This window comes from Xiphophorus couchianus, chromosome 12 (assembly GCF_001444195.1).
Source record: "Xiphophorus couchianus chromosome 12, X_couchianus-1.0, whole genome shotgun sequence".
Taxonomy (NCBI): Eukaryota; Metazoa; Chordata; class Actinopteri; order Cyprinodontiformes; family Poeciliidae; genus Xiphophorus; species Xiphophorus couchianus.
The window spans coordinates 392985-416848 of NC_040239.1; the positions used below are offsets into that span (position 1 = coordinate 392985).

A 23864-nucleotide genomic window follows, 5' to 3' on the forward strand; every position below is an offset into this window, starting at 1 on the left:
AGGCTAAAAGAACACAGAAGGATCAACTATAACACACTCCACAGCTGAAAAACGTACGTTGTGTATTCAATATATTGACATTTTGGTAACATTTATTTGATGGGGTGTGCATAAGACTGACATAACACCTGTCATCCAACTTTTAAAGCAATTTTTTATTAAAAGTGTCATTATTTACTGAATGACACTTCATGACACCTGTTAGTATGTTCCTAACAGGTGTTGTGTTTATGACAGTATCATGTCAGTCTTATTCACACCCCGTCAAATAAAGTTTTACCCACATTTTTCAAGAGTACATTGACAATATACTATCCCAGAATTGTACAAATTGTCAATATATTCAAAGTTTACAGACAATATGCTTATGAAAATTAGCACAATAAAAAATAGATACCCTTTAGAGAAAATGTTTCACCAAGGAGTATTGTTTTAATTTAATGTCACAGTATTCCAGTATTACTGCAGACAAACTGACATTTCTCCTTCCTAAGAACAGTGAGGATCAGCAGAACATTCCCATTCACTGGACCACTGCACTTTACAGAAACCTACAAAAAAGTACAATAGAGCAATTAAACAGAGAAAGCACTTGTATTTTAAAAAGTACAGAAAAACGGCAAAGAAAAACACAAGACTTACAATTTTTAGACGTTGTGGACTCGCTATGTATGTGGCATCATCAGAACTGGTAATGATTGGGACCGGATGCCTGGGGTGGAAAAACATTTCTGGGTGACTTCTTTGCCTGTTTATGTTAGAAGTAGAAAAAATAGTCAGCAATATCGTAAAATCAGCTGATGCTGGCATTAACTATGAAGTTGTTTTAAGTGTGGATTTAAGGGAGACAAACTACCTTAAAATCTTTCCGTCCATGATCTGAACACGTTGATCCTTGAATGGTGGTGAGGGGGGCTGGTGGTGCCCGTCTCTAGCAGTCATCAGATGAGAGGCGGGGTTCACCCTGGACAGGTCACCAGTCCATCACAGGGCCCTGAAAGATAACAATGAATAAAATGTATGAACGAGAAATGGTAGATTAACAAGGGGAATAAATTCTGTCCAATTACTTTTTAATCAAATCATGTTTATTTAAGAACTTAGCGTTGGTTACATACCAGTTTTTGCTGTTAAAAATGTGGCCAGCTGCTCAGTGTAAAAAAACAAAGAGCCTTCCACCAGGAAGACGATGTGGAGGTTCATCCTCAGAACTGGTTGGTGATCTGGTGGAGCCAGAGCCTCTTCTGAGACAGGAAAGTCTTTAGGTTTTCTAATTCTTGTTCACTGGCTTCCTCTTTCATCTTAATTTGCATAGACTGCAAAAATATATTGAAGATAAAATCAATGATGAGTTATAACAACCTCACAATATCAAAGTCTCTTTCGCATAATGAGCTTAATTAAAACCAGGTTGAGTTTATGAAGAAGACTATATCAAGTTGCAACAAACAGCAGTTATATGCAGTTATAACATGAAGCTGAATGATTGTTATAGTAATAATCATAAAAATCCCAATACAAATGATAAAATAATTATTGCTGAAACCAACATAAGTTTCTTTATATCTTTACTGCACTGTTTATAATAAAACAAAGATAATTAGCATTTTGAAGCAAACTTACCACCAGATGGCAACAACTTAGCAGCCTTCGTCCCTTTAGGCTCCTTTTGTGACCCACATTTCATTTCCATCGGCTGTTGTCCTGTTGTTGTGTTGTCTAACTCGGACTAGGACGTCACCATCTTGAATTTACCAAAATTACTAAGTATTATAAAAGTCCTCTCTACTTTTAATTCAATGTTATGCGTATAAAAATGGCGAATTTGGACAGGATCTGTTATCTTCGCTATTTTCATGGCTTTTCTTCTTCTTTTGCGCTTTTCAGAAAAACTGAAAGTGTGCATTACCGCCACCATCTGGTCTGGAGTGTGAACTGCAGCTAATGCAGTTTACCAACAGATTTTCCATCATACTTCTGAAAATATATTAGGCAAAGACAGCTTCCGTGTTTTAGTTAAAAAACTGAAAACAACAGATCATATTCGGAGAGATGTAAAATTGAAGATACTTGCAACATTTAGTGATAAGGACAAGTATTGTTTTTGTTATAGCACCTCTGTCACTAAACTGTCAATGTTTAATGACGCATGAGCACATTAGTTACTTTGTTAAACATTACATCAAGTTTCGTTATAAGGATTATTTTTTTTTTCTTTGCCATTTTAACAATAATAGTAAAAGATTATTAAGGCACCTAAAAAGGCATACTTTATTAGCTTAAAGTATATACTGAAATGCAATTTAAGATATACTGAAATTAATCATTTAAAGAAAGCGTTAAGTGAATTTAAAAAAAATCTATTTTGAGCATATATTTTAAAATATACACAAAATATCTTTGACAGATATTTTAAATATTTTAAATATTGTATTTGCAATAGTGTATGTTAACACTTGGGCAAATACATATTTTGTTCACTTAAAGTATTGGTAAAAGTATACCTTTATTTAATATATTTCTTAAAAGTGTATTTTGGTATAATTATATTTAAGTGTGTTTAAAGGAATGATGTCGAAATTGGTGCAAGCATACTTTTAGTATACTTTATATATATTTATAGGTAGTACCCTTGTTTGAAATATACTAAAATAAACTTTTTTTACTAGGATATATATATGTGTGCGTGTGTGTTAACACTTTTTGACTTCCTCTGAAAAGTATAATGCAATTGCTAAATAGTTTACCAATGTTGAATTTTTCCAATCTACTGAGATGACAGCATTGGTTTTGAAAGATTAATTTATTTGAATAGAAGTACTTGCCTTTATATTCTACATGCCAGTTGATATTTATAATGAAATACTTTGAATCATCAAAGATGTTTGAAATTCAAAACAAAGTCAACATATCGACAGGAATATGAACACATTTCTGCAATAGACTGACATGCTCCAAGTAGTAGCGATAAACCGTTGAAAGATGGCAGTTATATTAACGCGTCGGTTTTAAAAAAAAGAGGAGGTAGTCAAGGGAAAACGTTATTTCAGTGTATTGATTTATTGTTCACGTAACTACGGAGCCCTCTAGGGGACATGGGGAATTTTTTTTCTTTTGCGTTCCCTCGCAAACCTTTTGCGTTCCCTCGCAAAACTTTTGCGTTACCTCGCAATACTGTACTGGTCAGTTATGCAGCATAATTGAATACTGTAACCCTTTCTTACGGTGGGCGCCGTACTTTCTGCTTTAATATAAGGTTATGTGAGGTTTTTCCATGAATGTTAGTATCTTTTTGTGAAATATCTGAAGTTTTATATCTTTCTTTAGGATAGAAAGGCACCACAAACCTACGATATAAACAGAAACCTTCCGTAAGTAGGAAAGAAATAAAAATACATTATAATTTGGACTATTTCTGAGTTATTATCGCGGGTAATAAATCATCTGACAGTTTTGATTGTGTCTCTGTTGTGTTCGTAGTCTGAATGGTTTAAAGAGCTGCTTTCAGTGCCGCTCCATCTTCGCCTTAACAGACATAAACATGCAGTAATAAATCGATTTTCAATCAGTGTTTTGCACCAAACAGTTAATAATAATAAACAAGTTTTCACTGAGGCTCTGTAAGAGCCATATGAATGAAATAAGTAATTATTGATATGACAGGAGCAGCGACTTTGACACTTGTGTGGTGGGTGTGTCGATGTGGGAGTGACGTCACCAGGTATGAATGGGAAGGATACTGGTTTTGTGTGTATTAGGAAGCAGATGAGCGGGGCGGTCAGTCCTTGCAAAGTTTGGAGCCTGATCATCAAAATGGAATAAATCGATAATTGTGACAGAACAAAGAAAAGGTTTGGAGTTGATTGATAAACGGACAGATGAGATTCCCAGAGTTAACCCAGTGCGGCCCTTTACCATCATTAGTTTGTCGTGTTTTTAATAATAAAAACTTGTTAATAGTAAAAACTGTTTGGTGCAAAAACACTGATTGAAAATCGATTTATTACTGCATGTTTATGTCTGTTAAGGCGAAGATGGAGCGGCACTGAAAGCAGCTCTTTAAACCATTCAGACTACGAACACAACAGAGACACAATCAAAACTGTCAGATGATTTATTACCCGCGATAATAACTCAGAAATCGTCCAAATTATAATGTATTTTTATTTCTTTCCTACTTACGGAAGGTTTCTGTTTATATCGTAGGTTTGTGGTGCCTTTCTATCCTAAAGAAAGATATAAAACTTCAGATATTTCACAAAAAGATACTAACATTCATGGAAAAACCTCACATAACCTTATATTAAAGCAGAAAGTACGGCGCCCACCGTAAGAAAGGCTGGCAGTGTTCAATTATGCTGCATAACTGACCAGTACAGTATTGCGAGGTAACGCAAAAGTTTTGCGAGGGAACGCAAAAGAAAAAAAATTCCCCATGTCCCCTAGAGGGCTCCGTACGTAACAAATCCGTGTATGACTTTCAATTGGAAAGATTTAAAATACTTAATAATTCTGTCCTAGTTTGTTGAGGAGAACGCGTCCTTATTTCAGCAGGTGGCAGTGTTTCCCTGTATATACCATATTCTATCTTCGAAGAAAGCTAGTAGGAAGCAAGCTTGTATTTTTTCCATCTTACCGGAGTAGCATTCATAAGCTACTGTGGCAACTTAATACCGGTTTTGGATTTAATTGGTAAGCTGAATTCCTTTCCTCTACACCCAACTCTCGTATCACCGTATTTTGTTTTCGTAAAGAAAATATCTCGTTTCCTGTGATGCCGTTTTAAAAGATTTTCCTTGTTTCCGTTTCGAAAGGATTTTACGTCAGTTGTATTACAAACTAACAAGTCGTGTCAACAAATATAAATGGTTTTCCAAGTAATCTTCTTCCGGGACGAGTATTGTGTTGACGTTTCAGTTGCGCTTTAATCAGTTTTTATACTTTTGCACGTCATAGAGAGAATTATAGCACAAAACTTGTGAACAGAAATAAGAAAACATATAACTGACGAGTCAAAAGTAATCATACCATTGATTTCATAAATAGTAATATCTTTACAATAAAACAACATTAAAGACAAGCAGGTAATATCGAGGCATATAGCTAAACTAATAGGAAGAACCAACCAAATCTATTGCATAATGGTCACCTGAATGTTACATTTAGTCTCTGTTCTGTGTATCCACCTCAGAAACTTCCAAGAAATGCCTCTGCCAAGATTATTGATGGTGATCACAGGAGACGATTTTGGCTACTGCTCCAGAAGGAACCAGGGGATTGTGGATTGCTTTTTGGCCGGAGGCATTTCCAATGTATCCCTGCTTGTTAATGCCTCGGCTGCCAAAGAGGCAGCTGGCCTGGCTGGCAGGTAGCTTGTTCCACAATATTTTTTAAGATTCTAACACAAGCATGGTTAGGCAAGATTTTAAAGATACAAACTGATTAGGAATTTAGGTTTTCTCCTACCCCTGATTTTGCTCATTTAAATAACATTTAACATCAAATTAATTTAATATTTAGCTAACATTACTTACATTTTAATTAATTAATGCTCTTAATTCTTACTAAATGCACATTGAACTTTGAAGTGGCTTTATGTCGGAGTCTGTGGTGACCAGTTCATGTGTGAAGGTGATATCTCACAAGCTCCTTGAATCATTCAATAGTAAATATGAGCTAGAGGAATCCTGGCATTGGCATCTTAAAATATTCTCTAGCAATCAGGGGAAAAAAATCCCCTGATTTAGTTGAGGGGATCTCAGAGCTGATCCCCTGAACTAAAAATAAAACAAACATCTCTCCTCCTTCTCAAACAATGGACCTTCCCAGTAAGGTAAATTGGAAACACCAGGTCCTAGGCATCACTGCTCATGGGCGCGCCTCCATGGCAACACATGACCTCAAAGGAAAGAGAGGATGATCAAAACAAAATATTAAATAAAGCAACAATACAGGAAGCACAAAAAACAACACCACCTGTTGAGGGGGTAAATCCCTCGCAACTACAATTCTAATGATGTTGGGATGTTGTGTAAAAAGAAAAACAGACTCAAAAACATCTTCTTCCTAAAAGCAATTAACACCCTCAACGCTCACATGCACTATTTATGAGGTGGTTTTATGTGTGTATGAATGAATATATAAATTTAGCTGATTTAATATTGTAAATAACGTCATCACATTTATGTTTATTTGTTTGCGCTGCTGGAGCTGACTTTAATCTCATTGTGCCAACAATAAATTCTAATTCCAAAACATAAATAAAAGCAGAATCATTTTCAACCTATACTTAGTTGAATTCACTGTAAAGACAAGATATTTAATTTTCAAATGTGTTTTTTTTTTGTTGTTGTTGTAAATATTCACTTTTTTGGATTTTGTTACCTGCAACACGTTCCAAAAAAGTTGGGACAGGGCCATGCTTACCACTTTGTTACATTACCTTTCCTTTTAACAACACTCTGTTTGCTTCAAGTTTAAGCTTAATTGTTGGAGCTTCGTATGTGAATTTCTTTCCCATTTTTGATTGATGTGCGACTTTTGTTGCTCAGCAATTTAGGGTCACTGTTGTTATATTTTGTGCTTCATAATGCGCCATACCTTTTAAATAGGAGACAGGTCCGGACTGCAGACAGGCCAGTCTAGTACCTGCACTCTTTTACTATTGTTGTGGAAATTTTCCTTTAACAAAGAGTGAGGCAAAATTGTTTCAAGAACCAGAGAAAGAATATATTCTTAATTGGTATTGGAAAGGCTTTACAGCGTTCGAAGTCTCTGCTCACTGAATCCAGTCAGGAGAAAGAGCCTGGAGCAGAACACAGCTTACAGTTTTATAGGGAGAGGTTCATAACATTCACATAGTTTGATAATCTACTTGGTTACAGAACAGACAGCGAGCGCACATCTTTCACTAGGAGCCATGAGAGATAAAAAACAATTCAATGACTTCATGGTAATGTTAAGGCCAGAGAAACTAAACTCCTTCAGAAGTCTTTTTCATGAGCTCAAGCATCACACAAGAATCATAATACTGCTATGCATAGATTCAGCTAATAATCATATTACCCATAAAATTTTCCCAGGCCATGCTGTTGTAATTTAATACATACAGAATGTGGTTTGGCATTGTCTTGCTGGAATAACCAGGGATCCTTAAAAAGGATGGCAGCTTATGTAGCTCCAGAACCTGTGTGGTCCTGTTTGGTATGTGTGGCTCGGTGTGACTGTGCGTTAGTGGAGTGGGGATTCAGCCTGTGGAGGAACTGTCACACCTCAACATCATGCAGCATGCTGTTTTTTCTTTTTTTTTTTCAGCGCCAAAGAGTTGCTTGGTGCCCCGCCAAGATCAGGACAGCCCATTCCTTAAAACTGCCAATTGAGTCTGTGTGGCGCTTATTAAAAATTCAGCAGTTGGAAAATGGAAAACCTTGGTCTCTACTAGCGCCTCATAAATTAAATCTATTTCTTTGTCCCTCTGCATCCAATACAGAGATGTGCAGAGCAACTGATTTAGCTCGTCATGCAGGGCTGGTCCAATGTGGTATAGGGCAGGGGGGGAAATTAAAACTTTCATGCGCACAATTTTATACACCTGAATTTTTTGTGTGTGCCACACCTTTATAAATTTGTCCTTACACCAAGTTTTAGTGTTGCGCACACTTTTATAGATAAGGTCCTAAAAGTTTTTGTCTTATTTGATGTATATGCTGATATACAGTATGTAGGCCTGTGCGATAAACTTTAAATCAATTAATCGCACGATAAATTAAAACTATCGACGTCATTTTAATTATCGGCATTATCGTCTCTTCTGGCCTTTTTCTCTTTCTGTTGATGACACCGAATGAAAAAAGGCTCAACTCCGGTGCTCTCCACTGACCCTCCTTCCTCATTTCCTTAGTGATTCCACTAAGGAAAGCGCACACTACGATCTCAGAGCTGTGGATTGTCGCCCATTTTCAAAACCTGACAGACCACACATTAGCTGACAGAAATCCTAGGTATAAAGGTTCGATCGGGTTCGTTCTTGCCGTGTGGTGTCCAACAATGGCTACAAAATAATGGCTATAAGTCCAGTGAACTAATTTTAAAACCAGGCATTAATCAATGCTTTACTACAGTCTACCTGCAATGCATGTTGCTAGTGTCAGAGTAAAGTCCTGACTGAATGAAAATCATTAGAACCTATTTATGTCACGTTAACGAAGAACAGCTGAAAAGTTACCGGGTTTATCAACTGCGGTAGCAATTTCGCTCCAACTCCTCCTCTTGTCATTTCTATATTCTTTGCATGTTGAATAAACATTAATGTTGTTTCCACATATCATCTCCAAAGTCCGCTGGACTTCGGGTTGCGCTGTATCAGCTGTTTGGGATTCCCCGACGTAATTTCCCCTCAGAAAGCACGAGGAGAATCCTCGCTTTCTGATTGGCTACCTGTCACATTCAACAGGCTGCGTTAAAACTCCCAGTCGGGGAAAACCCCTGATTTAGATCAGAGCGGCAACGACGATCTACAGTAACACACCACACACTACAGCAGTGGTTCTCAAACTTTTTTCAGTGATGTACCCCCTTAAAAATATATTTTTAGTCAAGCACCCCCTGACACGGGCAAAACATTTTTGGAATAAAAAAGAGGTACAGTGCTGTAAAATCACTGTCTGATTTATTAAAGCCAAACAACTTATATCAGTGAACCTGACAAATACATCCATATTGCAAACATTGCATGGTTAAACAAAAAAGAAAAACAGAAGACGGTGACCACCAGGAAGGTATAAAACCAGTCAAACCGTTTTATTTTAAAGGATATTGAAACTAAATACTGAATATAAAATTCAGTGCATGAACACACATTTATATTTTATCGAACTTTTTACAAAATAATTTTTCCCAAGACGTATTATTAGAAGCCTACTGACTTTTTAAAGATATTTTGAAAAGCTTCACGTACCCCCTGCAGTACCTCCACGTACCCCCAGTGGTACACGTACCCCCATTTGAGAACCACTGCACTACAGGATGATTGGTTACGAAATCGCAAGAAACAATCTTAGAGAACGCCCAACTTTCTAAGATTGTCATATGGGGAAAAATAGGAGCAAAAAATCATGTAGTGTGAATTATTGCATCAGGTAGTCGATGTGCCCATTTTCTCTATTTAAATCTAATTATTACTGAAGGGCAACATAATATACACACTTCATAATCTGCACTATTTTAGTTGAATGCAGTATTTATTTCCACTTTGGCTTTATGTTGTTTAGTATTTATTCAAGTCCATTTTTTGTTAATGGAGACTGAGAATCCATTTTATTTTTGTTTTTGGTTGTTTTGTTTATTTTGTTTATCAGCTCCAGTGTTAAGTGTTCTTTTGAAAATAAAGTATATCTATCTTTGGCAAGAAATCTCATGCATTATTACATCATTTCCATTAAATCAGTGTAAAAAGGTCTTCAAACAATATTATCGTTTATCGCAATAATTTTTGAGGCAATTAATCGCTCAGCACAATTTTTTATCGTGACAGGCCTAGACATATATATCTGACTATGATTAAGTCAGTGCCTCACCAGCTATGAACCTCACCACACGCCACTTATATATATATATATATATTTACTTTTTGCGTTGACACAATGCATATTAAATGCTTTGTCTACTTAAAGACAAGTAAAGTTGCTGTGCAGCCACACTGCGATCACAACAATTTGTCCCAAGAAGCTCAGGGAACCAAAACAGTTTCTGTGACGCTCATTAAAAACTCAACAGACTCTTAATAGAAGAGATTCTAAAGCCACATAGATTAAATCTACAATCAGCTGCAGAGATGCTCAGTGCAGCGGGTCTAGCTCATCATATAGGGCTTTTCCAATGTTGAATTAGGCCTTGAGCCTAATTTGACTTAGGGGCCCCTCTTGATGTTAAGAACATCAGTACCACTAACAGTATTTCACCATGGATTTAGTGAAATCTGGGAGAGGAGCCTAGTTTAATTGGCAAAGTTTAAAAGCAGCCAGGGATAATTGTAGTTTACTAAGATGTATTTATGAACAGTTAAAACTCAAAGATTAAACTGAGAGCATCAGATTGTAGCTACAATCTAACTATGAAGATTGTTCTCTAAACTTTTGCAAAGTAAATTTGCCAGCTCCTTAAAATCTTAAATTTAAATGTTAAACAATTTGATATCTTTTAATTTATCTATGCTGAAACCATTAAATCAAATTTAGCTTCATTAATATTCTCTAAGTTCATATAATTAACATATCCATCCATCCATCCATCCATTTTTTGTACACCCTTGTCCTTAGTGGGGTCACAAGGTGAGGGGTGCTTGTGCCTATCTCCAGCGAACGTTTCGGATGAGAGGCAGGGTACACCCTGGACAGGTCGCCAGTGTGTCAACCTACTAGCCTACTAGCATATAATTTAGTAATATTTTACGTTTCCTGTCAACTTAACATCTTTGATAACACTTTATTTGATGAGTTGTGAATAAGACTGTCATAACACTGTCATAAATATGACATAACACCTGTCATGAACATGAGTAAGTCTTCATGAATATTTATAACTGTTGTCATAAAGTGTCATTCGGTAAATTATGACACTTTTAATACAAAGTTGACATTATTCAAAATGTCTTTGTTATGACTTAACTTTAAAAATTGTGTAGCTTTATGTTATTAAAGCTAAAGTTTAATCAGTAATACTTTTATAACAAATTTATGTCAGATCATGATTTCTTGATTAATGTCAAGTTGTCATAACAAAGACATTTTGAATAATGTCAACTTTGTGTTAAAGTTGACATAGGGTTAACTCGGTAAGTCATTCGGTCATGATTTACCGAATTACACTTTATGACAACAGTTATTAATATTCATGAAGACTTACTCATGTTCATAACAGGTGTTATGTCATGTTCATGACAGTGTTATGACAGTGTTATTCACAACCCGTCAAATAAAGTTTTAGCACATCTTTTAATACAAAACCCCGGAGGACTGCCTCGGTGCCCCAACCACCAGGCTTAGCAAGTTTTCTGGAGGAAACCCAGCTATTGCATTCAGTTTGGAAGGTTTTACAAAATATTCCCAAAGGAAGGTTAAAAACAAAGGCAAGTCTGTCATGAGGTGCGGTGTGAGGTGGAGGTGAGGCAGACGCTTGTAGACCCAGGTAAGATGAGTAATGAAGGTTTAATGTTAAAATAATCCAGAATACACAGTCCAAACACCTGGCAGCACGGCTGAGCGGAAGCCAAGGCTCAACGCCGGTAGCAACAGGTAACTGAAGGACAGGAAGACAGACTGGTGCATACGACAGAGACTAGACGCCAAATGAGACGAGGACCCGACAGAGACACAGGTGACACTAAATACACAGGAGGTAATCAGGGAATGAGACACACCTGGGAACAATCAAGGGGAGACAGGACAACATGGAGACTCAGACACAGAGAACCCGAAATAAATACACAGATCACAACACAGTCAATAATTAGCGCTCTCTTGAAATTACTGAAATATGCATACCATATATTGCTCAGCCACTGGGGATTTTAAAAAGGTGAAAGTACAAATTGAATTTGAATTGTTCTTATATAGCAACATTTTGGTCTTTTTATTTAGGTCTCTGCTTTCAACCGTCCATAATTTTTGGATTTTTATGCTATTTCTTCATATTTCTTTGATGTATTTTGCTAAAGTTATGTGTCTGACTTGTAAAGTACTTAAGTAAAACAGAGTTGTTTTAAACAAAATGTACTAGCAAAGTTGGTATTAATCTTGATAGAGATGCTTATTTCTGTTAATTTTTATTATGTAGAAACACCAAATTAAGTCTCAGGAAACCTTACAGAGGACCATTAAGATATTAAAGAAAATGCACAGTTTTCTTTAAATTGTGCATTTTTATCTTATGTTATTCACATAAGGTGAATAACTGTTCTTCTCATCTTAATTTTTTTAATTTGATCTCTTAAATTAGACACAAAATCCCCATTGGCCTCCATGCCAACCTGTCTGAGGGCACCCCTGTGTATCAGCACCTCCAGCAGATTTCCACACTGGTTAACCCTCAAGGCTTCTTCCATGGAAAGATGGGTTTTCGCCAGGCCTTGGAGAAAGGCCAGCTCAGCATGAACCAGGTACAAATGAAAAGGCCTAATTTTTTGTTTTATTATTTGACATTTTATTTATTTTATTATTTATTCTTTGCACTGAAATATTGGTTCTCTTGCCCTCAGAAATTAGTGCTTGGATGGGATTATACATTTGATCTTAAAGAGTACTGCAAATAGAATAGAAAATTTATTTATTTGTTGTTCCATGGGGAAATTGAGCTTTGCATGATTGACTTGATTAAGTCAGATCTGCATATGGTATCATGGGTCCTGCTTCTCTTTGTTTTTAGCTGTTTCACAAATCATTGGGCTTTTTGAGGCACAGCGGCTTCATGAAGTGCACGGTGTTCATGCCTGCGGTAAACAATAGGAACATATTTTCCATATATGAGTAATTAAAAATAACAAACAATTGCATATATAAAAGTAAGAAAACAAAGAGAAAACCCAAAAGTGCAGGAGGTTTTACAATGGTATTTTAATTTTCAGGTTTTTAAATTGAACAACGCTCAAGACCTTGGACTTGACACAGCAGATTTTTATGTTTGCTTATGACTTGTTGATGCTTTAGTTTTTTAAAAGTTGTGAAAGGAATTAAGGTAGCAACATTATCATTTCGAGAGGGGGTCTGGATGCCTGAATATCTTTTTCAGGAATACTCTACTATTATAAAGACAGTTACAAAGTCGGCCTTCTATCACCTGAAGAACATTTCCAGGATTAAAGGGCTAATGTCTCAGCCAGATCTAGAGAAACTAATTGATGCATTTATCTTCAGTCGTATTGATTATTGCAACAGCATCTTCACAGGTCTGTCCAACAAATCAAACAGCTGCAGCTGATCCAGAATGCTGCTACTTGCATTCTCACTAAAACCAGGAAGATAGAGCACATAACACCAGTTTTAAAGTCCCTCCACTGGCTCCCTGTAGCTCAGAGAATAGACTTTAAAATACTGTTGTTAGTTTATAAATCACTGAACGGCTTAGCACCACAATACATTAAAGATCTGCTGTTGTTGTATCAACCTTCCAGACCTCTCAGGTCTTCTGGTTCTGGTCTGCATCCCCAGAACCAGAACCAAACAAGGAGAAGCAGCTTTCAGCATCTATGCACCACAAATTTGGAACAAACTTCCAGAAAACTGTAAAACAGCTGAAACACTGACTTCTTTTAAATCTCAACTGAAAACCCACCTGTTTAGGATTGTATTTGAAATGTAATCAATTACAAATTTAATGATGGAACTTGACTTAATGTCATGTTTTGATTGTTGATTCTATGTTGAAATTGCACAAAAATCCGTGAGGGACGGCGGAGTCCCAGAGCGAAATTCCGTGAGAGGTGTATAGAGCCCCGTGCAGGAAGAAAAACAGCGAGTGACTGAGGGTCACTGCGCGTAACACAAACCCTGTAAATTCTAGACACTAACAGGTACCATAGAATTGCACAAAAATCCGTGAGGGACGGCAGAGTCTCTGCTCGAAATTCCGTGAAAGAGGTGTACGGAGCCTGGTTCCAGAAGCCCATTAAAATGCTGTCTACATCGTTTTAAACTGTGGGATTGTGAGCGTGAGTGGGAATAAAAATAGCAATAGGTATTTTGTTCCATGGAAATTATGAATGTTATTAAAAACCTCAAAAACAACAAATCCCCAGGGACAGATGGGCTGCCAGGGGAATTCTACAAAACATTTAGGGAAGAACTAACGCCAGTATTATGCAAGGTATTCAACTATGCACTAACGGACGGGGACCCCCCTAAATCATGGTCTGAAACCATTATATCGGTAATCTATAAAGAAGGTAAAGACCCAACTATGTGTGAAGGCTATAGACCCGTGAGCTTATTATGCAACGATTTAAAAATACTAACAAGTATAATGGCAAAAAGAATGCAAAAATATATAGCTAAATTGATTAAACCAGACCAAACGGGATTTATTCCGGGGAGGCAGGGAACAAACAATATCAGAAGAATATTAAATGTAATGTCATATACAAAATTTAAATCACAATCCTCCATTTTAATTAGTTTAGATGCCCAAAAGACTTTTGACAGGGTAAAATGGAGTTTTCTATACCAGACATTATTGAGATTTGGATTTTCACAGCAATTTGTTAAATGGGTGAAAGTAATCTATAAAAATCCAAAATTCCGAACTGTTCAGAATTTTTTGATCTCAAGAGAGGAGTTAGACAGGGGGACTGTCTAAGCCCTCTACTATTCACGGTTAATAAGAAGCAATAAGACAGAATAAACAAATCCAGGGAATAAGAGACGAGGGAGGGGTGGAACATAAAATATCACTGTTTGCCGACAATCGATTAGTACTCCTAACAGAACCACTCCAGTCAGTACCAGCTCTACTAGAAAGCCTTAAAGAATATGGGAATATCTCATATTCCCATATATTTAATCTACAAAAAACAGATTTTTACAGATACTTGCAACTTAGACATTATCTCCAGAATCATAGTGAATGGCAAAAAATCTCAACAGATATGACCAAGACTGAAGAAATTTTATTATCAATAGCAAAAGGTGAATCAACAAAAGGCCTGATCTCAAAACTATACAAAAGCCTACAATATGAATCCAGTGTTAATAATAAGGAAATTAAGGAGAAGTGGGAACTGGAGGCTAATATAATAATAACAGATGAAGAGTGGGAAGAAACATTTAGATCTGGACACAAATTAACTAACAGCCCGACATGGAGGGAATTTGACTGGAAGGTTAAGATGCGTTACTTTAACACCCCGGTTATCACATCTAATTATGGTAAAACATCTAGGCTTTGTTGGAGAAATTGTGGAAAGGTTGGGGGATTTTACCCATATATTTTGGGACTGTCCGAAGGTGCTCGAGTTTTGGAAGGAGGTGCAAACAGAGATAAAAAATATTTTAGGTATCTATTTGGATTTGGATACATCTGTTTATATTTTAGGAATAATTACCTCGGACATGATCGACAAAAACAATAAATACTTGATCAGAATTTTGCTTATGATTGCGAAGAAATGTATAACATATGCTTGGTTGAGGCCACGGCCTCCCAGTATTACAGAGTGGAGAGATAGAATTAGAAAAGTCTACACCATGGAAAAAACAACCTCTAAACTACAACTCAAAATGGAGACCTTTGAAACAAAAGGGAGACCTATAACTAATTTCATATTGTAACCTTGACACCTCTATTTGTTTGTGTACCGTTCAAATTTATTTTGTATTATTATCTTTGTGTACTTTTATTGCTTTAGTTTGTATTCTCATTATGTCTACTGTTGTCCCTATCACCGTAATTATTGTAACGTATATATCCATGGCTGTTGATGACTGTAAGTGTCTCTTAACGGGTCTGATGTCTATCTGAAGGAAATGTATCTTGGTTGGACTGTTTCCTCCATCAACATTCCCTGGAAGACTTTTGGCAGAGCTGGAATTGTACGACCAGTTTGCTTGGTGTGGGTTAAATGTCTGGAATAATCTGTGTAAATAAGATGTGAATTGTGAGTTGTGACAGGGGTAGACATGTGTATGTGTTGATATAAAACAGTTTTTGAAAGTAAAAAGTAAAAAAAAAGAGCTGTTTGTAGAAAAGAATGTTGGTCCAATATTGAGTTTACCTTTTTAATTTTTTCTTCTTAATTGTCTGTGCAATAGTAATCACAAACACCCTATCCTACATACAAAAATAGCTTGGCCCATTAACACAACTTTGACACATGTTTATGAGTTTATTAAGGTGCACTGGTAAAGTATGAAATGCTAGTGGAAGAGAGGAAAATATGCAGCTTCAGTCTGGTCACTTTGATATAAACATTTGCTGTGACTGTCACTTGAGGAAAATCCTGCAAGACACATCGATAGCCCTGCGGGTTTGCTCTCCAATTCACCGTCACCTGTCACTAGTGGCCTCAGCTCTGATGGTGTTGATAAATTTAATTTATGTTAGAGATGTGTTGTAAATTATTACCAGTGAAAGTTACAATTAAAGCACACATAGGAAAACTGGAAAACAGTGATAGTTTGTTCATCCATCCATCCATCCATCTTCTTCCGCTTGTCCGAGGTCGGGTCGCGGGGGTAGCAGCTTCAGAAGGGAGGCCCAGACTTCCCTCTCCCCGGCCACTTCTTCCAGCTCTTCCGGGGGAATCCCGAGGCGTTCCCAGGCCAGCCGAGAGACATAGTCTCTCCAGCGTGTCCTGGGTCTTCCCCGGGGCCTCCTCCCGGTGGGACGTGCCCGGAACACCTCACCAGGGAGGCGTCCAGGAGGCATCCTGACCAGATGCCCAAGCCACCTCAACTGGCTCCTCTCGATGTGAAGGAGCAGCGGCTCTACTCTGAGTCCCTCCCGGATGACTGAGCTTCTCACCCTATCTCTAAGGGAGAGCCCAGCCACCCTACGGAGAAAACCCATTTCGGCCGCTTGTATCCGCGATCTCGTTCTTTCGGTCATGACCCAAAGCTCATGACCATAGATGAGGGTGGGAACGTAGATCGACCGGTAAATCGAGAGCTTCGCTTTTTGGCTCAGCTCTCTCTTCACCACGACGGACCGGTACAGCGCCCGCTTGACAGCAGACGCTGCGCCAATCCGCCTGTCGATCTCCCGCTCCCTTCTTCCCCCATTCGTGAACAAGATCCCGAGATACTTAAACTCCTCCACTTGGGGCAAGACACCCCCCCTGACCCGGAGAAGGCACTCTACCCTTTTCCGGCTCAAGACCATGGCCTCGGATTTGGAGGCACTGATCCCCATCCCGGCCGCTTCACACTCGGCTGCGAACCGATCCAGCGAGAGCTGCAGATCACGATCTGATGAAGCCAAAAGGACCACATCGTCTGCGAAAAGCAGAGATGAGATCCTGAGGCCACCAAATCGGATCCCCTCAACACCTTGGCTGCGCCTAGAAATTCTGTCCATGAAAGTGATGAACAGAATCGGTGACAAATTGCAGCCCTGGCGGAGTCCAACTCTCACCGGAAACGAGCCCGACTTACTGCCGGCAATGCGGACCAGACTCTGACACCGGTCATACAGGGACCTGACAGCCCGTATCAAAGGGCCCGGTACCCCATACTCCCGGAGAACCCCCCACAGGGCTCCCCGAGGGACACGGTCGAACGCCTTCTCCAAGTCCACAAAACACATGTAGACTGGTTGGGCGAACTCCCATGCACCCTCCAGGACCCTGCTGAGGGTGTAGAGCTGGTCCAGTGTTCCACGACCAGGACGAAAACCACACTGCTCTTCCTGAATCCGAGGTTCGACTATCCGACGGACCCTCCTCTCCAGGACCCCTGAATAGACCTTGCCAGGGAGGCTTAAGAGTGTGACCCCTCTTTAATTGGAGCACACCCTCCGGTCCCCCTTTTTGAACAGGGGGACCACCACCCCAGTCTGCCAATCCAGGGGAACTGCCCCCGATGTCCATGCGATATTGCAGTCGCGTCAACCAACACAACCCTACAACATCCAGAGCCTTAAGGAACTCCGGGCGGATCTCATCCACCCCCGGGGCCTTGCCACCGAGGAGCTTTTTAACCACCTCGGCGACTTCGCCCCCAGTTTGTTCATTTTTTAAAAAGTAAAACAAGCACTAAAAAGTGTATGCAAGGCTACTCCATTAGGCAGTAGCCTTGTCATGAAAATGAGCATACAACTCAAGGTGCAGTTTCATGCAAATGTAATTGCTAAAAACTAGCTAATAAGCACGCTACTGCTCTGAAAGTAGCCTTATTCTTTATTAACTGACTGCATTGATGAAGCTTTGGAGTCTATGTTTTCGTCTTAAACATCTTAAAACTAATTTTTGTGACAAATAATGTGGTTTAATTAGTTGCTGTTGCTGGTGGCCCAATGCATTGTGGGATACCTTACTGGCCAAACTCCACTGCCATTCAGGTGCTGGTCATAAAATTAGAATATTGTGAAAAAGTTGATTTATGTCAGCAATTCCATTCAAAAAGTGAAACTTGTATATTATATTCATTCATTATACACAGACTGATACATTTCAATTGTTTATTTCTTTAATGTTGATGATTAAAACTGACAACTAATGAAAACCCCAAATTCAGTATCTCAGAAAATTAGAATGTTTTGGAAAGGTTTAATATTGAAGATACTAAACCTAAAGTTAATCAGCTAATTATCTCAAAACACTCAAAGGTCTTTAAAGAGGCTGGCTGTTCACAGAGCTCTGTGTCCAAAGACATTCACAGAGAGGTGAAAGAAAGTAAAAGATGTGGTAGGGAAAAAGTGTACAACTAGTCGGGATACCCACACCCTGAAGAGAATTGTGAAACAAAATCTATTTAAAAATGTGGGGAAGATTCACAAAGAGTGGACTGCAGCTGGAGTGCTACAAGAACCACCACACACAGACATATGCAAGACATGGATTTCAGCTGTTTCATTCTTTGTGTCAAGCCACTCCTGGCATCAGAAGTGTCTCACCTGAGCTGAAGAGAAAAAGGACTGGACAGCTGCTCAGTGGTCCAAAGTTATGTTCTTTGATGAAAATTTTGCATTTCCTTTAGAACTCAAGGTCCTAGAGTCTGGAGGAAGAGAGCAGAGGCACAGAATCCATGTTGCTTGAGGTCCATTCAAAGTTTCCCCAGTCAGTGACGGTTTGGGTGCCATGTCATCTGCTGGTGTTGGTCAACTGTGTTTTCTGGGGCTCAAGATCAACACAGCCACCTAACCCTACCCCTCCAGGAAGTTTTAGAGCATTTCATGCTTCCTGCTGCTGACCAGCTTTATGGAGATGGAAATGTCATTTTCCTACAGGACTTTGCATCCACACAGTGCCAAAGCTACCAGTTCCTGGTTTAAGGACCATGGCATCCCTGTTCTTAATTAGCCAGCAAATTTGTCTCAATAGAAAATCTATGGGATATTGTGAAGAGGAAGATGTGATACTCCAGACTGAAGAGCTGAAGGTCACTATCAGAGCAACCTGGGCTCACATAACACCTGAGCAGTGCCACAGACTGATGGACTCCATACCACACTGCATTGCTTAATTACAGAATTAAGACAAAAGGAGCCCCAACTAAGTACTGAGTCCTGTACATGCTCATACTTTTCATGTTCATATTTTTCATTTGGTCAACATTTCTTTTTTTTTATTGGGGTTAAGTAATATTAAAATTTTCAGAGATGCTAAATTTGGGGTTTTATTTGTCACTAATAATCATCGACATTAAACAAAAATAAGCATTTGAAATATATCAGTTTGTGTGTAATGAATGAATATAGTAATATACAGTACATATACTGTAATATGAAGAAGTAGAAGGTAACACAAAAAGAAGAAAACTCAAGTAAAGCACTTTGCACTTGGATGTAGTATTATGAAAGTAAAGTCAAAGTTTACAAAAGCCTCAGCTTATCGAAGTGCTTCACAACAAGCACATCCCAAGTAGATAAATGATAAAATACAAATAAAATTAAGTTTAGTAAAAATAAGACAATTATAAAATTGGCAAAGATACCAAAAGCTAATAATATTAATAAAAACCAAAGCAATACCTAATTTTAGCTGCAGCAATTTTCTTCCATCCTTTACCTTTTCTCTTTAACTAGGGTTGAAGTACATTCCAAAACAGAAAAAAGCACATTCATCAAAAAGGTCCTCTTTCTAAGTTAACTCAGCTCAAGCAGAGTGAGTTAGAGAGACTTTTCATCCACTTTTCCTAAGTCCAAGTGACTTACTAAAATTGAGTGTTGATCGCAATTTTAACTGATTTAAGACTATTTACTATTTTAAATTAAATACAGTGTTTGCATTTACAGTGCATAGGTGGGTTATGCCTTACCCCTGCACCACCACAGTACCACTATCTCCCACTTCACAGAATTACTAATTACATCTGTGATGGACCGAGTTAAAAACAGGAGGAGTCACAGGACATATTAGAAAATAGGGTTTTTATTTTAACCCAAAGATTATAAATAACAAAGGATAAACTGAGCTCATAAAAGAGGTCAAAGAAACAAAACTGAACTCAGGCAAAAAATGTAAACAAACTGGCTGCACAAACAAACATAACTGACCTAACAAAGAAATGACACACAGGGGTTTATATACTGGCTGATCAGACCAATTAAGACACAATAGGGGTAACTAAACAGAATACAATTACAAATAACACAAAACAAATAACAGTACAGCTAAGTTTGGCTAAACTAAAGACCCAAAACTGAAAATCAAAAATATTAAACTTTAAATACTAATATTTACTTAAATACAAAACTTATCTAAAGAAAGAAACTACAAATCCCCCTGCCAGCAGGAACTAGTGGTTCAGTCCAATCAGCATGTAAGCCTGCTGAGCCCTGGCCCCCATCCTCTGTCTGGTAACTCCAAGGCAGGTAAGTACCGGAGGGAAAAACAAACAGAATTAATCTTAAGCAAACAAATTAATTTTAAGTTGATATAAATACATATGTTAACTAAATGTGCGTGCTAACAAATAGAACAAATACATTCAAATCAACTAATAAATGTTTTTATTGAAACTAAAGTGTAGTGTTTGTATGAAAAAATAAACTGTGCATAAAAAGAGTTACCGACAGAGTGTGGCCATGGATTTGGCCATCACAACATCAAATATTTGAAGTACATAATAAATACAAAAATATATAATACTAGTTCTGGAAAAGAAAGAAAACTCAAGTAAAGCATTTGTACTTGGATGTATGCATTAAAAGATAGGGACTATAATTTGCTGGTTGAAATGTTCAAATCACTGTGGTGAGTCTGGTCAGGACTCCAAAGAAACATAGAGTGGGTTTAACTTGACCTTGCTATTTATTTCTTAATTTGACTTAACTGTGTGGTGCTAGAACAGATAATAATACAGCATCAATGTCTGAGTAATCCATAAATAAATGACTGAAATAATATCACAATTATTAAATGACTGCAATATTAAATATGCAGTTTCTAAGTAATTACACCACATGACAACCCATGTACTATAGCTCTTATTAAATGTGCACGTGAACAAAGCATGCTATCAAATAAGAGTAAAAACTGCTATATTCGACTAAGTAAACAATGTTCTTAACTTCCAACGTCACTTACTTGCATTAACACACACACAAATTAAAAGCTGATTACAACAAACTCCAGACAGTGAGTTAAGTTACACAAAATCTGAATGGTAAAAAAAATATTCTGCAGCTCTTTTTTCATCTGTCCTTTTCCTTGTCTGCATGCTGCTTGCTGATCCCCTAAAGCAGTGGTTCCCAAAGTGTGGGGCGCAGTGCCATTGCAGGAGGGGTGCGGGAAGCGGTATGGATGAATGAAAAAAAAAAAGAGTTACATAAAAGTGTTTCACTGTAAAGATGGTTTGTACTTTTTGTTGCAACCTGAAGTGTGAAATAAACTTCAGTGGAGTTTGAAAATAAAATATGTGTATAGGTTTATGTCTGGTTCAACGATGTGTGCCCGGGGGGGGGGGGGGGGGGGGGGGGGGTGTAATCCATAGGGGGGCCCAGAAAATCTTTGGGAACCACTGCGGGGGCCATGAAGAAAATCTTTGGGAACCACTGCCCTAAAGGGCCCAGTATGAAAGATTTTTTTAGGCGGCCTTTTTCACAGCCGCCCCTGTATTTACCTGTGATTACAAACAACAAAAACAGCTGAATACAAAGAGGTGATTAATTGTCCTTGGGGAAGGCAGGCAGGCTGACAAGTCTTGCCACAGGTCCACCTAAGTGTAACAGATCTTCTACTTGTAGACTGGCTGATTCAGTCTGCCACTTCTGGTGGGCTTGAAGTCTTGGCAGGTAAAACGTCAGGAAATTTTGCCAGAAATGGTCAGCTGGAATTTGTCTGTGCCTCCATCTCCCCCCCACCAAGAATCTCTGGGCTGTAGTAGATCACTTGCGGAAGTGAGGCATCCCGTTATCCCATGAGGAAGATAGTTGGGAGGTCACAGGGTCAGGATCGTCTACTTCAAATGAGGTCTATCTCAGGGGTTTTGAATAGAGCATCCCCTTAATTTTAGTCCAAACAGTGTGCAGCACCTCTTCAGTGATGATTTGGGCTAAAATGATGACTTGAAGAGCAGACTATAGTGAGCGAATTTCACATTCCCAGCAACCTTTAAAGTGTGGGGAACCAGGAGGGTTGAAGGTAAACTTGATTTGCTGGCAAGCTTGCTGCTCTTTAAAGTCAGGATGAAGAGCTTGAAATGCTTCCTGAGCTCACGTTCTCCTCCTCTGACGTTTGTCCCCTAGTCTCAGAGAATCTCCGTGGGTTTCCCATGCCTGGCCATAAAGCGTCTCAGAGACATTAAGAATGCATCTGTGTCCTTACTGGGAATCAAGTCAAGGTGGACTGCTATTGTAGTTAGACATTTAAAAACTATTCCCCACCTTTTCTTGTTACTGCTTTGGATCTTGATGGTGTACAGCCCAAAACAACACAGTACGGCTGGAGGGAGGGCTACCATCCTGGGTAGAACAGGGTGAGCTTTCCACCTCTTGCACTCAACACAATATCTCTGATGGTGGTGCACTGCTTCACGTCCACATAACACCTGGTATCTCTGCAAACACCCTCCCCGGTCCAGGATGTTGTAGTTGCCATCAGAGGTGGGGACTCGAGTCACATGACTTGGACTCGAGTCAGACTCGAGTCGTTAAAATCACGACTTGAGACTTGACTTGAAAAAATGCTCAAAGACTCGGACTTGACTTTGACTTTCATGCCATTGACTTGGGACTTGACTCGACTTGAAGCTGTTTACTTGAAAAGACTTGATATTTTTTACTCAAAGTCTTAAAATTTAAAACACATTATTTATAAAGTGGCGTCATTAATTAATGTCACTCATTCCGTATCAATATGCGCAGACCGTCACTATGGTTTTCCTCTCTCCTTATGTATGTATGTGTACGTAGCTGCAGCACAACCAATCAAATTAACAGGATTTGGACGTTTAAAAAAACGTGGCAAAGCTACAGAGCTCAGGGAATGAAATACGAAATAACCGCTCGAATATGCTTCCGCGAGTAATTTCTTCGTGTTAGCATGTGTACTCCGGGTTAAATTGGTGATGATTTACCATAAATCCGGTCCTTCAAATGCCTCCACAAATAATGTGCACCGTGTTAGCTCAGGAAGCCGGTGGATAGTGAGCAGGGCTCCGGAACAGAAAGCAGATTCTGGACCTGAACACAGGGAACAGAGTCTCTCTGTCCCATCATGATGATGAGCCGGGTCTAGTATCATCTAAGGATGGTTGGTATATTTGAAGACATCTACGTTGGGAAATTATATTGACAATATATTGTTTCGACAGGTCAGAGAAAAGAGGAAAAAACTGCTGTTATGGTTCTTTGTATTGTGCTGTGGAAATGTCAGCATTTTCCTCTTTTTTTATTGAGTATCAAGTTTAACAGAACTGGGCAATAAAGTGGTCCAATTTAAAAATGTTTTTTATACTTTGTGTTCAGCTACACATGTTCTATCATTTGAGATAAATACATATTTTAAAACGAACAAATGGTCTATTATTTGAATTTTATGTATAATTGCAAATAAAAAAATAAATAAAATAAAAACGACTCGAAATGACTTGAAATTAAAGGTTCCTGACTTGAGACTTGACTCGACTTTTGCCTGTCTTTACTTGAGACTTGACTCGGACTTGAGGACAAAGACTTGAGACTTGCAACACAGTGACTTGGTCACACCTCTGGTTGCC

At 38.4% G+C, this 23864-nt stretch overlaps 1 protein-coding gene and 1 long non-coding RNA gene across 2 annotated transcripts in view; one reads left to right on the forward strand and one right to left on the reverse strand.

The window, feature by feature from the left end:
- Positions 1-111: 111 nt before the first annotated feature.
- LOC114155179 (uncharacterized) lies at positions 112-1889 on the reverse strand. Its single transcript, XR_003597683.1, has 5 exons — positions 1624-1889; positions 1119-1316; positions 857-994; positions 643-748; positions 112-551 (listed from the first exon to the last, which is right to left on the reverse strand). It is a non-coding gene; the product is annotated as an uncharacterized LOC114155179 (long non-coding RNA).
- A 2573-nt stretch (positions 1890-4462) lies between these two features.
- Positions 4463-23864, forward strand: part of ydjc (YdjC chitooligosaccharide deacetylase homolog) — a 36816-nt gene continuing 17414 nt past the window's right edge. Inside the window, exons 1-3 of the mRNA XM_028034958.1 lie at positions 4463-4692; positions 5192-5368; positions 11995-12154. Of these exons, the coding sequence (XP_027890759.1) occupies positions 5205-5368; positions 11995-12154 (324 nt within the window). The 5' untranslated portion in view covers positions 4463-4692; positions 5192-5204. The remainder of the gene's footprint in view (positions 4693-5191; positions 5369-11994; positions 12155-23864) is intronic.